This window comes from Musca vetustissima, unplaced genomic scaffold (assembly GCF_032173495.1).
Source record: "Musca vetustissima isolate MV318-11 ecotype Yass unplaced genomic scaffold, APGP_CSIRO_Mvet_v1 utg19615, whole genome shotgun sequence".
Classification (NCBI taxonomy): domain Eukaryota; kingdom Metazoa; phylum Arthropoda; class Insecta; order Diptera; family Muscidae; genus Musca; species Musca vetustissima.
In genome coordinates this window covers 280,066-295,102 of record NW_026883489.1, presented here as the reverse complement: position 1 = coordinate 295,102, position 15,037 = coordinate 280,066, and the positions used below count along the sequence as shown (strand labels likewise).

Here is a 15,037-nt window from a genome sequence, read left to right as displayed (position 1 = left end):
GTTGTTTATAAATTCTTGCGTTTAATAATACACAATTTAAATAAAATTCACAAAACATTCAATTTGCTTGAGAACAATTTTCTTGTTTGTTTACAAAACATAGATTTACAGCGGATTTAATATCAGCTGATGGTACAAGAAAATTCTTACTGAGTAAATTTTCTTTGTAAGAATTTGAAAATAGGAGAGACTGGGGCACCTTCTGCACTTTTTGTTTAGAGCTCCATATCTCAGTACTTATTCAAAAAACTTTATGGCTGATTATTGTCCTCTTATACTTAATTATAAAAACTAGTACCAAAAACATATAAAAATTAGTATTAGTTAAACATTTTTGCAGTTTTGCAAAAAAGTCAAATTCGTCGAATGTGCCTCTACCCGGGGTAGATTCAGCATTTGATGGGGCACATTTGGCAACATTGTGGTTGAAATTCAGGTCCTCTAAATGAAATATGCCACTCAAAGTTTGACTACTTATGTTATATTTTCTAGCAGCGGGCGTTTACATTTCAACGTTACACACACCATCAGAAATAGCTTTTTTCTATCGCATTTTTGTCAATGCAAGCACGTTTGGTGTTATATACAGTGGCCGACAAAAGTCTACATACGGCCAACATTTCGGCATTTCCACAAGTCTATGAACTATTTGAAAAAAAGTAACAATGTAGTTCTGTTTGATAGTTCATTTAATTAATAAAAGCGCTGACTCGCTAAAAGCAAATAAAAAAATAACTTTACAACAAATTTAAAAAAATATTCATAAAAAACTAAAAATTAGTGATGACAAAAGTCTACATACAATCTGTTTCTCTTTCTCAGTGTTATTGTAACATGTTGAAAGACAACTGTGAAAAGTACAGTTATTTTTTAATTCTCTTAGCTTCGTTTTCGACTCAGACTTAGCTTATTCAGTTGTGATTTGTATAGCGTATTAGAAGTCTTTATTTGTGACAATGGCTCATCGAAAAGAGATTTGTACCGATGTGCGAAATTTAATAATAAAATATAGGATCGAGAAAAAATCGCTAGGGGAAATAGCCAAATTATTAAATTTGAGTAAATCAACGATTCAAACTATAGTTAATAACTACAATCAAACTGGTACAACTGACAACAAACCGCGCACTGGCCGACCAAGGAAGCTTAATAGGAGAGACGTCAGCTTCATTCTGAAAGAAGTGGGTAAAAATACGAAAGAGAATGCCACAAAGTTAGCCGAACAACTTGCAATAAGGTCGGGAACAGTTGTACATCCACGAACCATACAGTCTACAGTTTCACAGTCTACCCCCACGAAAAAAACACTTATAAGAGAAAAAAATCGTAAACTTCGATTGGAATTCGACCTAAAATATATTGATAAGGGAATTGACTTCTGGAAACATGTTTTGTTCACAGACGAATCGAAGTACAATATATTTGGAAGTGACGGTAGAGCTAAAGTTTGGCGAAAACGAAATACAGCTATGGATCCTAAACATTTAGTTCCGACCGTTAAACACGGAGGTGGTAACGTGATGGTTTGGGGTGCCGTTGCTGCATTTGGTGTGGGAAGGTTAGTGTTTATAGAGGGAAATATGGATCGGTACCTCTATAAATCTATTCTAGAAGAAAATCTGAAACCATCGGTCGATATTTTAAATCTTGGTGAGCATTGGATTTTCTACCAAGACAACGATCCCAAACACACCGCACATGTAGTCAGAGATTGGCTGCTTTATTATGCCACCACAATTGTGCCCACCGCCCCAAAGTCCGGACTTGAATATAATAGAACACGTTTGGGATATTCTGGAAAAAAATCCGATAACACGCAATAACTTGTTCAGAAATGCTCAAAGCGAAACTTCAAGAGGAGTGGCGAAATATAACGCCAAATGAAACCGAAAATTTGGTAAATTTAATGCCCAGACGACAGCAAGCAGTTATAGTTGCTCATGGTGGACCAACAAAATATTAATACAATAATATTTTTTACATAATTTTCATAAATTAAATTTTTTATCATTAGTTCATACGTCGTATGTAGACTTCTCTCATCACTTATTTTTTGTTTTTTATGAATATTTTCTTTTTAATTTGATGTAAAGTTAAAGATATTTTTGCTTTTATGAATAAAATGAACTACCAAACAGAACTGCATTGTTACATTTTTTCAAATAGTTGATGGACTTGGAGAACTGAAAAAATATTGCCCGTATGTACACTTTTGTCGGCCACTGTTAGTAATTTCAAATCATATTTAAGGATTATTTTTAAAGACAAATTCAAAAACATTTTAAGGAAATAATATTGCACTATATGCATATGGCCGAATGTGCCCCACTTCAAAATGCCGAATCTACCCCGAAGGTACCTTTTATAGTTTTTTCATTTATTTCTATCACTCTTCTAAAAATATATTTTTAAATATTTTTATAAGAATGCACATTGTAATTAACTACTTTTTAATAATATTGCCTTAAAAATTGAAATGTTTTATACACGAAATACTTACGAAATGGAATGGAAATATTACAAAAACATCTATAAAAATACAAAAAACCGTGCATTTAAATAAGTTTATTAGCTAGAGATATCAAAATTCGTGACAGTTTTTTATTTTGATGTTCGGTACCTATGTATCGAAGGTAGTGTTGTACGGCGAGAGCTTCATATCGAAAACGCGAATGCCGAATGTGCGGTCTCCCGTACTCAGTAACACAGCTGTGAATACTACTCTCTCAATTAACTCTCATTTACTGGACTTTTGGGTAAATGAACAACATTTTGTAATAATTTGTACAAATTAATGAGTAAATGAATGAACCTATTATAAAACCCCATTTTATATATTCGCTAGAACGATTGCGCAAACATGTTTAGAGATTTTAATCGAAATAAAATTATAAAAAACTAAATGACGTTCACCTAGGCTATGTACCTTGAATTAATTATGAAAACTGTTTGACCGGGTGCTTGCCAGGCGCGCCGCTCGTGGGGAGAGTAACGCTTGATCCTGATTTTGTACTATTTGCCAAAACCGCATCCCTCGCAGTTCTACTTCGGTGAGATGATAGGATCAATAAGCTTCCGAACTACTGTGATCACCCGTATTTTTTGTAATAAAAATAATAAATATTTCCCCAGATTTATACCAGACAGAAACAGTAATAACAATCTTCATCTTTTTCAGATGTTATTCAAAACATTTCAATTGCAATTCGAGAATTTCATTTGTAATTCCAAAACTCACTTTGCAATTCATCGGTAATCGGTAATTTACAACATTTTATTTGTATCATAAACTTTTCATATGTGGTTAAAAAAATTAATTCGAAATTTAAAGAATATCATTTGTAGTTCGTATATTTCCATCTGAAATTCGTAGAGTTTAATTTGAAATTCATAGAAATACATTTGAAATTCATAACATTTCACTTGTAATTCATAAAATTTCAGTTGTAATTCGTTTTAAATTGTGTGCTAGCAATAAAATTTTTCGAATTTAAAATTAAATGTTATGAACAAAAAATGAAATGTTATGTATTTCAAATCAATTGCTATGAATTTCAAATGGAATTTTAATAATTTCAAATGAAATTTTATGAACTTCAAATGCAATCCTTTGAATTTTAAATGGAAGTATATGAATTTCAAATGGAATTCTATGAATTTCGAATGAAATTCCTAATTCATACAACTGATATGTTATGAATTGCAAATTGAATTCTCGAATTGTAAATTATATGTTGTGAATTACAAATTGAATTCTCGAATTACATTTGATATGTTTTGAATAACATGTAAGGTGTAGTGCTTGGGGTTTTCTATGTCCATTATGAGCTCTGGGATTACGATCTATGAGCAGAAGGTTGAATCATTGAACAATTAAATCGATGGCTTTAGGATTTGAATGACGCATAAGCATGCAATCCGTTATTTCTCTCATCATTATAAACGACAAATTTTAATGAAAAACCCAAAGCGTGGGCCGATACTAATAACGCATGGTGGAATATACAATCCTCAAACTACTGCAATTTAGCTACCGCAACGGGGCTAACCGTTATATAGGGGGTACCCGAAAAAATGGACCTATATTTATAATTTTTAATGAAGAAATTTGGTACCCAATAAGAATCCATAGTACTAAATTTCAGCGAATTCGGTTCAAAAACGCGCTTAAACCCCAAAATATATATGCCTAAACGTGGATCGATATAACCCATCTTCGAACTTACCAGCAGACAAAAGACAATTCTATGCAAAATTTCAGCACCCTATCTCAATTCCTTCAGAAGATAGGGTGATACAACAGACGGACGGACATGGCTATATCGTCTTCGAATTTTCGTTTTCCCAATGATAGTCTTCCTACTATCCTTCCTGGTTGCAACTGGAACATGTGAGGCCGTGGGCTGAGCTGCTTTCATCACCAAAGGTTTTTTTTGGCTGGCTGCTTTTTCTTCCTCAATCTTATCCTCTTCATTGCCATAGGCATGGATGTGTATTTGATTTAAGTTGGAACAGCTTCCATTTTAGTCCCCGATGCTGCCGCTGACACAACTTCTGTCTTTAGTCTCGTGTTTACCCCATATGTACAGTGCGGGTCCTTTGCCGTCGCCTTTGTAGAGGTCCCGGCAGAGATAGTCACCGTACACGTGAGGTAGGAGCGGATGACATTTTTTTTGTTCTAATCAAAACATCGTATTCGGCCCAGTAGATGCAAAGAGAATCAAGGTTAATATTTTCCAAAATATAATTTTTGGGTCTATTCGCTTGCAAAACGTGCACAAAATACCAAAAAATGGGGCGTATCGTTATATGGGATCTACTCGAAGACATTGGACCAAATTGATAATTTGTTCTTAAAGATTTTCTATCTTATAAAGACCCCATTTAAAATGTGCCCAACTCCACAAAATACAGAAATGTTTGGTGTTATCCTAAAAAGTGGACCAATAGTGATAATTTATACTATGAGACCACTAAATACCACATTCCGGCTAATAAGTTTAAAAAATGTGACTAAAATCCTAAAAATACCGAATATTCGTGGATAGAAATATCTATCTATCTCAAAAATTGTGAAACCCAAATGCTGACCCAAGTAATTTTAATAAATTTGAAAAATGTATTAAACGGGCGGTTACAAATGTAAGGAATTGACTTCTATCTCCCATTAAAAGAAAAAAAATTTTAACATATGTACCTATAAGATGGTATCTCGGGTCTCCATGAATATAGATCAATGTTTTGACGTTGCCGCCATGTAAAGCTCTTTATGATCTTAACCGCATTTACCAACATATACATTAAGGGGTCGGAGAGGTAAAACTCAACTTGACAGAACATTTTGAATATAGGTTTTGATTATGATTAAGTGGTTTAAGTCCATTTTAGATTATGATACAAATCAAAGTTTTCTAGAAAAGTTTACAAAACATTTTACTTTATATATCCTATCATGTTTAGGGGAACAAAGACACAAACAAAATTAATACAAATTAACAATATTTTTGAAATAAATCAAACCCAAACCCACTTTCAAAACAAACGACTCATATAGTACGTTTACATTGTTAAACCCAGTGGGTTTAAATTGTCAATTACTTTGAATATATTTCAAATAAATCCTCACAAAGTAGGTTAGCCCGGAAAAAAGTTCTAATGTAAATGCCCTTATATCCTGTTTGTTTCCCATTTTGAGTACATTGATGATAATATACGGGACACTTAACATCCAGCGTCGATTAAATTTTGTACTCTTTAAATTTTATATTAGATCTCTGCCTTGTAAATAAGTCAAAAATTAAAAAAGAAGCCATTTAATGCAATTAAAATTTCACATTATTTGTTGTTTTGTATTACTAGAAACACTGGGAACTTTATTGTGACGACGAAAACAAAAGAGAAAAAATTAAATAAAATTATTTTTCATTTCAGTTTGGCATAATAAAAAATACAGCTTTGCTTCTCCAATAAAAAATAGGTATTGTTTTTGTTTTACTATAAACTTGCGCATAGAGATTCAGATACAATATGTTATTTAAATTTTTTTCATTTACAATAAATATTTAGGCTTTGAAGTTGTTTTCATTAAAAAATATATATAATAACAAAATTCAAATAGTTATTAAATTTCATATAGGAAAATGCCCTTGTAATACTATTAAGGTTTGTCCAATTATATAAAAAAATTAGATGTTTACTAACAGATATCAACACATATAAGATAAATATTTCTTTACATTATTTTTGTTTGTTTTTTTTTATCAAAACAAAACAAATCAATTTAATTTTTTGTTTGCTTTTTTTCGTTAGATTTTATTTCTTTTTTGATTTGTAGCAGTTTAAGTTATTTATATAATAATAATAATTATAATAGTTATTATTGCATTTTAAATGGCTTAAAAAATATACACATTCATCATTGTTTTCATTTCTATAAATTAATTGTTTTTTCTTTTTTTTTAATAAAAAAATTTCACTAGTTTTTAACTTAAATATTAATTATTTCACACGTCCATTATTTCTTCTGAACATTCTTGGCTTTCGTTTTCATCTCGTCTCTATCATAAAACTTATAGGCTAATCAATGAGAGTGGCTCTGTTGTTGTCTATATGTATATGTATATTATGTGTCTGTATGATGTATGTGTGGATGGCTATATATATTTATGTTTGTTTTTTAATTAACTTAAAATATTCTAACATTAAAATACTATTTACATTTTGTGGTCTGATCCAGCAGCTTCTTCCACAAATCGAATTGTTCATTTGCCTTAATCATATGCACGGATATTGATTTTCGTATATTACAAGGATTAAAGGCTATACGTCGATTAAGGAATTCATTGACATGGACACGTTTAATGCCCAACTGTTGGGCCACAATGCCCGTCGTAAAGACATCTTCCAATTTCAAATAGACCTGATGCAACGATCTCACATACAGCTCATGGACAATATCACTTGTCAGCACATAGGCTGGACCGGTGGTGAAGGGGGGAAACACGGCGGCACTAAATTGTCCCGTCGAAATGTAATATTTCGATTTCTTATTCCGTATGGGTTTCCATTTCTTGGCCAATCGACCGTATATGACCCGTTTATCTTTCGAATGCGAATCCAAGAATTGCAATAGTTTGGGCACGTTAATGAACATATCGTCATCGGTTTTCAGTATGTATTTCGCCTTGGGACAATGATTGTCGACCCACTCCAGTGATGACAACGTTTTCAGTGTTAAATTATTATATGAATCAATGAAGTGACCACGTATCAGGTCACCATAAATCATATTCTCTTGGGTGAGGGCTTCGTTGATGGTGGCGTTGGTGGTGCGACCCAATATAAAAGCGGTGGAAACATCACGACGTGTACCAAAATGACCCCATGTCTGTCGTATGGCCAGTCGTGCCTCGGTGTGGGTCTGGGCTGATGTTATGAGTATTAGCAGCTTCAATTTGTCACCCTTGTTGGGGCAAATTTGTTCAATATCGATTTCTTCGTTCATGTGACCCGGTTCGTAGATCTGTTGTGTGGGTATACCTTGTGTTGGATCGGATGTATGTGCTGGTTGCTTTGGTGTTACAACTGCTTGTTGTGGAGGTCCTGCTACGGCAGATGATGATGATGATGCTGCCGCCGATGCGTGTGGTGGTTGTTTGGATGCTTCAGTTTTTTGCGATTGTTGTGGTGGTGAAGGTGGTGCTTTTGGAGTCTCATTTTTGTTGCTGTTATTATTATTTTTAGTTAAACTGCTTAGAATATCGCCAGTAGAACCGGCACCACCACCTTTAATTGTCATTATAACAGAGGGCTGCTGTGCCTCATCATTATCATCGAGTAGTTCATTATCCTCATTATTTGGATCCAATGGTAGATAATATTTATCAGGGGCTAAAAGGAAAACAAAAAAAAATTATTTTATTTATTAGAATAAAATTAATTGGGAGGCGGAGCTTTAACATATAAAAATATGTATGGCCATTCGAAGTTAACTGAGAAATTTGGCTAAAAACTTAAAAAAAAATATCCTAATAGGACATTGGGGAAGTTTCAATTGTGCCTCGCTCTTAAATAGAAGAGGAAACTTTGAAACGTATTGGAATTGATTTTGAATAGAAAGGACGTAAGAAAAGGGATTGCATTGCGTTAGCATATGTTGTTTGTCTATTGCGGCCAATATTAGGGACGGTAAAAATACTTAAATGTAATGCTAAATATCGAAATATAATATATTTGGGTCCAAATTCAGGCATCAACATATTCTCAGGGGGAAACATCATGTTGCTGTGTTGTAGATTTGGTTAAGGCAATAATCGATCGACTGATTGCTTCAATTTTTAAAAGAAACCAAAAAAAATTGGTTTCTGATGCAATTGACACCTGTTAGGAAAAATGAACATACCGGAATGGCGCAGTAAAGAATTATGTCAAATTATACGAGGGCTATATATTGTTGATTTAGGAAAAAAATTATGTGGCGCCATCTGATATTTCCATTGGAAGGTTAGACATTTTTTCATTAACGTACGCGTGAGATAGGGATATTCTTGAGCATTTCTACCATCAGTATACATTTGATATTTCTGAGTGATCCACGACAAATGGCCTGTAGTCTTCGGAGAAATTTGAAAAACGAAAAATGTGAAAGTAAAAGTCTTGTTGACGACAATGGAAAACTTATTCCTAATGTAACGACACAGCCAAGTAATGAGAGTTGGTGAATGGAATTAAATGGGCCCCTGAAATAGCATGTAAGGCCCAAATGTGATGTTGTTGTGAAAAACATCAAGCACGTTAGAAGATATTCTAATTCGACGATTTGACAAAACAATCGCTCATGGCAAAACGAACATCACACCAAGCCAAATTTGGTGGCTTTAACAGTAAGCTGAAATTGTCGCCACCAAACATTAAATTTTTAGGTCACTTCGTTCTCAAGTGGCCGCCCTAATAAAGGGTTTCCAATATGACTACTCCAAATCAAGGTGATTCCTTCCCGACAATTAGAGAGAGTCCAATATCTGGCGAAAATCAAGATACCAACTCCATCTCCACCTTCCCATCGAAAAGATGTGTGAACAAACGCGTCAATGCCAATAAGATCTCTGACAAGAAGATTTACCGGATATCAGTTAAATTCAGCAACCGGTTTATCGTACGGGACAGGGACTCGCTGACAAGGAATTTCTTCTGATTAAGAAGAATCTCAAATTCATTCGAAAGTTCTCACGGAACTATCCCATTGACATTGCGAGTGACTTCTTAATTGAACGAATTTCGTTTGAAATAATCCACAGTAGCCCCTCTAAAGCAAGAGAAGTCTGTGAGTAGTCGGAGCACAACTAGGAATTTCTACGTCTCGTTTGAAGTCAACCTCTAAAGGAAGGGAAGTCCGTAAGTAGTCCAAGCACAACTAAGACGATGATGGCTGGAATTTCTAATCTCTCAGCACCCTCCAAGGGATCTCTGTGTTTTGAGACGTCCCTGACACCATCCTCCAGTGGGATGGAATGCAAAATAGTATCGAAGTCGGTCCCAGGTAGAGCCCGAAAAAGGCAGATAAAACACAAACTCCCTCTGGGGAAATCATCAAACCAGCCAGTCCGCAATCTGCAATCCAAATTAAGATTTATGACAATTGATCGTTTATTGATTGATCAGGATTAAAAGAAATAATCCCCTCAACTGAATTATTTTATGGCAAGACAATATTATCTCTTTAAATTTTGTAAAAACATAAATTCATTTAGATCCCATTATATGATATTTTAAATAAAAAACAAATTATTATTAAATCACCGATGTTATTAACTTCTACGATTCCAAGAAATGAATCTGACGACTAAATTCCCCTAAAGCGAAAAAGAAACAAAAATATTCCATAACTTATCGCAATAATGCTGATGGGACACGATTGCCGCAATATAACATTTCACTTATGAACAAAGAAAAAAGAAGGTGGCAATCCATAACAACAATAGAATAATCCTCAGAGGCAACCCACCCCTCCACCATAATATGCCTTTAATTTGTTTCCCTTAAGATTTGACTTTTTTGTTGTTTTCATTATTTGACTTAGACGACTAGCTGGCTAGTTTCTTTTTTATCTAACATTTTGTCCAAAAAATTCTATTGTTATTGTGGTTGTGGGTGATTGTTTTTTTTATTTTTGTTGTTGTTATGGTGCCTTGTCCGTAGACGTCATAATATAGCAGCAGTCTGTAGAATGCAGATTGTTGTTGACTTTTGAGGCATAATAAATTTATTTTGACTTCCGTTTTTTATTCCGCACTCCCTAAATACACGACGTACACATGTACATACATCATTCTATGGCATAATTATTTTAGAGTTTGTTTTTGTTTAATCAGTAAGAAAATTTAAGATATTATTAGGCTTTACTGCTGTATGGTGGTCTTGTTTGTATTTGAAATAATGCTGTCATGATAAGCAATTTGACGTGGAAAATACAATTATGTACTATATGTTTAAAGGCATTTAAATTTTGCCCATAAAATTCTTTCAAGAAATGAAAACAATTCTTTGAAATATGTTTATGGAGATCAAAATACGTCTTCTACGAAAGTAACACCTGTTGAATGTCTTTGATAACACTTGGTGGTATATAGTTTTGAGATTAATGCGAAACAGAGCTATTACGTTGGACTTCCAACTAAGATTTGTTGGTTGGCTTTATTGAAGCTGAAGAAAATTTACAATAAAGGTCTAGGAATTGACATACAGTGAGTGTGATAACTATTTTGCCTCAATACGAATTTAACAAAATTACAGCATATATGTCAAAAGCCAGCATACTAATGATGTAAATTGCATTATGTGCGATGGAATATGTTTGTGGATATGTTTAGATCTTATTTCTGCAAGAATAACTGCGAAAGACGTATTGGTCTCGAAGATATCGGCTAAAATATATAACAACCCAAAAATGTTTATCACAAAAAAGTATTTTGCTTTTTATTGTTTTATTAGAAAAAATCATTACAGCTCGCATGTTTGGCCCTTCTTTAACTATCATTAGGGATAACCATATATTATAAGCGATTCGGTGACGATTCCAACAAACCGCGGAATTTTGTCGAGAGAAGTTTCTCACATTTAACTTCAAATTTAGTCATTTCTCGTCCTAATATCAAAATAAGAGTATAAAATATAGTCGTGGCGGCTTCAAGACATCCAAAAAATGTTTAGAGTTATAAAAAGAAGGGTTTGCAAAATATAACGCGAGAACAGGACGTTCAGAACTATTAAAGCCAAAATTCGACAAACAAATTTTTTCTAATAAAATAATAAAAAGCAAAATACTTTTTTGTGATAAACATTTTTGGGTTGTATAGATTTCGCAATGATTCTTGCAGAAATAAGATATAAATATGTCCACAAACATATTCCATCGCACATAATTCAATTTACATCATTAGTATGCTGGCTTTTGACATATATATTGTAATTTTGTTAAATTCGTATTGAGGCAAAATACTTATTACACTCACTGTACGTATATAAATAAATTTCCTCATAATTTATCTTACATTTTCTTTATCTTACATTTTCAATTGCAACAATATTTCACTTTCTCTCCCACCCTCTTTTACTTTTATTACAATAAAAACTTACATTTATTTATGGCATCTACATTGGCCATCACCGGATGCTGACTTGAGATATTTTTCAATATTTTATCGGCACTCTCTATGAATTTTTGCAGATTTGATGTTGGTATCAGAACATCAGAATCGGATATTTTATTTTGTTGTTGTTGCGCTTTTTGAACTTCAGGTGATTGCTGCTGTTTGTTATCTACTGCTGCTGCTCCCCCTGTACCAGTACCGGCTGATGCTATGGAATTGTTGATATTAACTGAAATGGATTATAAAAAATATATATGTATATGAATATATGAGATATCAAATAATAAATATAAATATAAAATTTTAATTAAATTCTAATTGTCCTAGAAACGTATTTTAAAAATGTTTAAAAAATTCAATGACAATGAAAGTAGATTTTTAATGTTTTTAATTTCTAGATAGTTTATTTGTGAAGAATATTTTTCAATGTTTATTTTTGATTTCAAGATTTTTTTTAAAATATAAAATAAAATATAAATATATTTTTATGCAAGAATATTTTGTTCAAGGATTTTAAGAATGAAGCAATTTTTAATAGGACTGATTTTTTTAAATATTCCAAAGTGTGAATTTTTAAAACATTTTTTTCTATGATTTCTCAAAGTGTTTTTTTTTTTTTTTGAATTTTCAAAGCTTGAATTTTAATGAATATATATTGTGTAATAATCCTTGATCCAGGCAAAACTAATTGATGCCTGGCTCCATTCGAAATTTCTGGTGGAATGTTTGACATTTTTGGCAGGTGGCTGTCAAAGGGAGTTAACTAGTGAATATTTCGTAGATTATCACGACAAAATTGTATGGTTAGGAGAAACTAGGACACTACGACAGGTTTTATAAATTTGATAGCTGCTTGACGATGGTATTTGTACCACAGAATATTGATAACGTACAATTTGACAATCGCTAAACAAAAAAATTCGATTCAGTTGTTGACGAAACACAGATCTATGCTTATGAGTCCAAAACAAAACAGGAATCAACCGTGTAGGTCATCGAAACCGAGCCAAAACCAAAAAAAATTCCTTCGTGGAATCAAACGGACGGCAAAACTGGCCCTGTGGCTACTGTTTCGCTTGAGCAAAGAATCACGACCAATTATGTTTGGTACTCCAAAATTAAATTCTTTGAAGTATTCGAAGAAATACGAAAAAACGAACAGGAGAAAACAAATTATTGTGCACCATGACAATGTGAGCTCTTACACATGGGCTCAAATCAGATCCTTTTTGATTAACCACCGATTTTCGTCGCCTCCAGCGTTCAAAAACCCCATTATGGAGGTGCCTCAATCGAAGTGGAAAAAGCGCTTCGTAAATTTAGTTTGAGCGCAAGAAATGAATTGCACAAATTCTGACAAAGAATTTCGAGAAGTTTAAGTGTGAGAAATTTCGATTAGAATTATTTTCATATTATGGATCCTATTTCACGTAAAAGGTAGCCATCTAGGGAAAAGTAGCAGCTGGAATAATGATTCCAAAGTTGACGTTGAAATCTCGACGTATGGAAGAAAGGACTTGAGTAAAAACGACCTACCAACAAGTTGCGAATAATTGTAACCATCTCCCAATGGCTTCAAGCCAACTTCACTGAGTCTCTCACAAGATCTCTAAGTTTAAATATATATATATATATATATATATTGGTCTGTTCCAGAACCTGCATGAATGTAAAATTTTTTACTAGGATAACAATTTCTCCTTTATGATAACGAAGAAAATTTCAAAAAATTAGTAGATTCTTACTGTACGGGAACAGACCACATGTATACCCTATTTATTATAAGATAATACGTTTTCAATTCCAATCCAAAAAATAGCTGTTAAACTTACCCAAATTATTATCGACAGCTTGAACATATTGTTCCTCCTGTAGCAGATCATTGTTTTGATTATTAAAATGATCCAAGGCAGTATCATCACCACCTATACCGCCGCCAACACCAAGGGTCAAATCATCGACGCCCGCTCCAGCACCACCAGCATCTCCTCCAGAAGCAGTGCCGGCGCCATCAGTACCTGCACCTGGATTACCATCACCATCTATAGCATTTTCATCAATGGTGGGCACACGATGATGTGGTAATTTTTTAATGACAATCTGATCATTGCCATGACTGGCAGATGGTAAATTTTCATAACGTATAAATGATGGAGCAGCCCTGTTGTTCTTGACATTGGCACTGGCCGGTTCCAAGACATCAACAATGTTGTTGCTGATGCCACTGTCTCCACCGCCGCTTGCAATACTGCTGATGCTGTTGCTTTTATTCGCCATTGAAAAGGCCATCAGTGAGGAGGCCATTGCAGCGCTATTGCGCATGGGCGGCGGCGCCAGTGTCTGTGTTGATGAATATGAGGCATAGATGAATATGGTTAGAACAACAATGGATACAACAAGTAGAAAACGCAATAAACGAGTATTGTGCATATTGCTGGCCATGGCAAGAGTATTGGCTTTAACTATAACTTCGTCCCCGGCCCCTCTTTGGGTGAGTGAGTGAGTATAACTGTAACTGGTAATATTAGCAGCCAAGCTGTGATGTGAATGTTGACGACAATGCTGCTGCTGTCGACTTTGTCGGCAGTTGTCGCTGCATCAGTACGACGAAGAACGAGATGAGCAGGTGTTATGTGTGGCTGTATGTTGTTGGTTAAGGACAAATTGAAGATTTATGATGATGTTTCCTTCTCCTCTCTCTCACACACACACACACCTCCTAGTAGTAATCTGGGTTTTTTGGTTCCCGTTTAGTAGATACTTCTTCTTCTTTTCAGGTTCTATACTTTTTGACAGGTTATTTCGCCGTTGTTGTTGTTGCGTTTGCTACTGTCTTGTCTTGTTTTGTTATAGCCAAAACAAGCGATTTAGTATTTTTTTTATTATTATTCGGACAACAAACAAGTTACACGCGCAAAAATCTTTTATTATATCATCGAATTTGCAAAGCGTCTAAAGCAATAGAGAATCGCGGTGGATCGCTCAGGGTGGTGGTTGGTTGGTTGGAGGTAAAACTGGAATGCTTGCTTTGTGTTTTGCAGTTGGACTAATGACTAGTTACGTCGTCGTCTTCGTCGTCGTGGTGGTTGGCCTTACGTCGTTGCTATGTGATGCTTGCTTGTCTGACTGTTTGTCTGCCTTCCAAATTTGTTGTTGTTGCTATTGTTGTAGTTGCTTGGCTTGATAATGGTCTTTGCTTTTCTTTTTATATTTTCAGAGTCTTTCTTTGCGTTTTGTTGGGGATGGATGGTGGTAATCTTGTTTTAATAATAAGAGTATATTGTTATTGCATTTGAATCGTTGTACATAATGTTGTTGTTGTTGCTGGTTTGTTTTTTTGTTGCTAATTTCTTATTTGGAGTAAAGAGCTGTTTAAAATTTTGCCCAGT

At 34.0% G+C, this 15,037-nt stretch overlaps 1 protein-coding gene across 1 annotated transcript; it reads right to left on the bottom strand.

Annotated features, from left to right (window-relative positions):
• Positions 1-6,643: 6,643 nt before the first annotated feature.
• Positions 6,644-14,103, bottom strand: LOC133330369 (uncharacterized). Its single transcript, XM_061538824.1, has 3 exons — positions 13,481-14,103; positions 11,635-11,877; positions 6,644-7,890 (listed from the first exon to the last, which is right to left on the bottom strand). The coding sequence occupies exons 1-3, from the start codon at positions 14,088-14,090 to the stop codon at positions 6,710-6,712; spliced, it is 2,034 nt and encodes a 677-aa protein (XP_061394808.1). The 5' UTR covers positions 14,091-14,103; the 3' UTR covers positions 6,644-6,709.
• Positions 14,104-15,037: the final 934 nt, after the last annotated feature.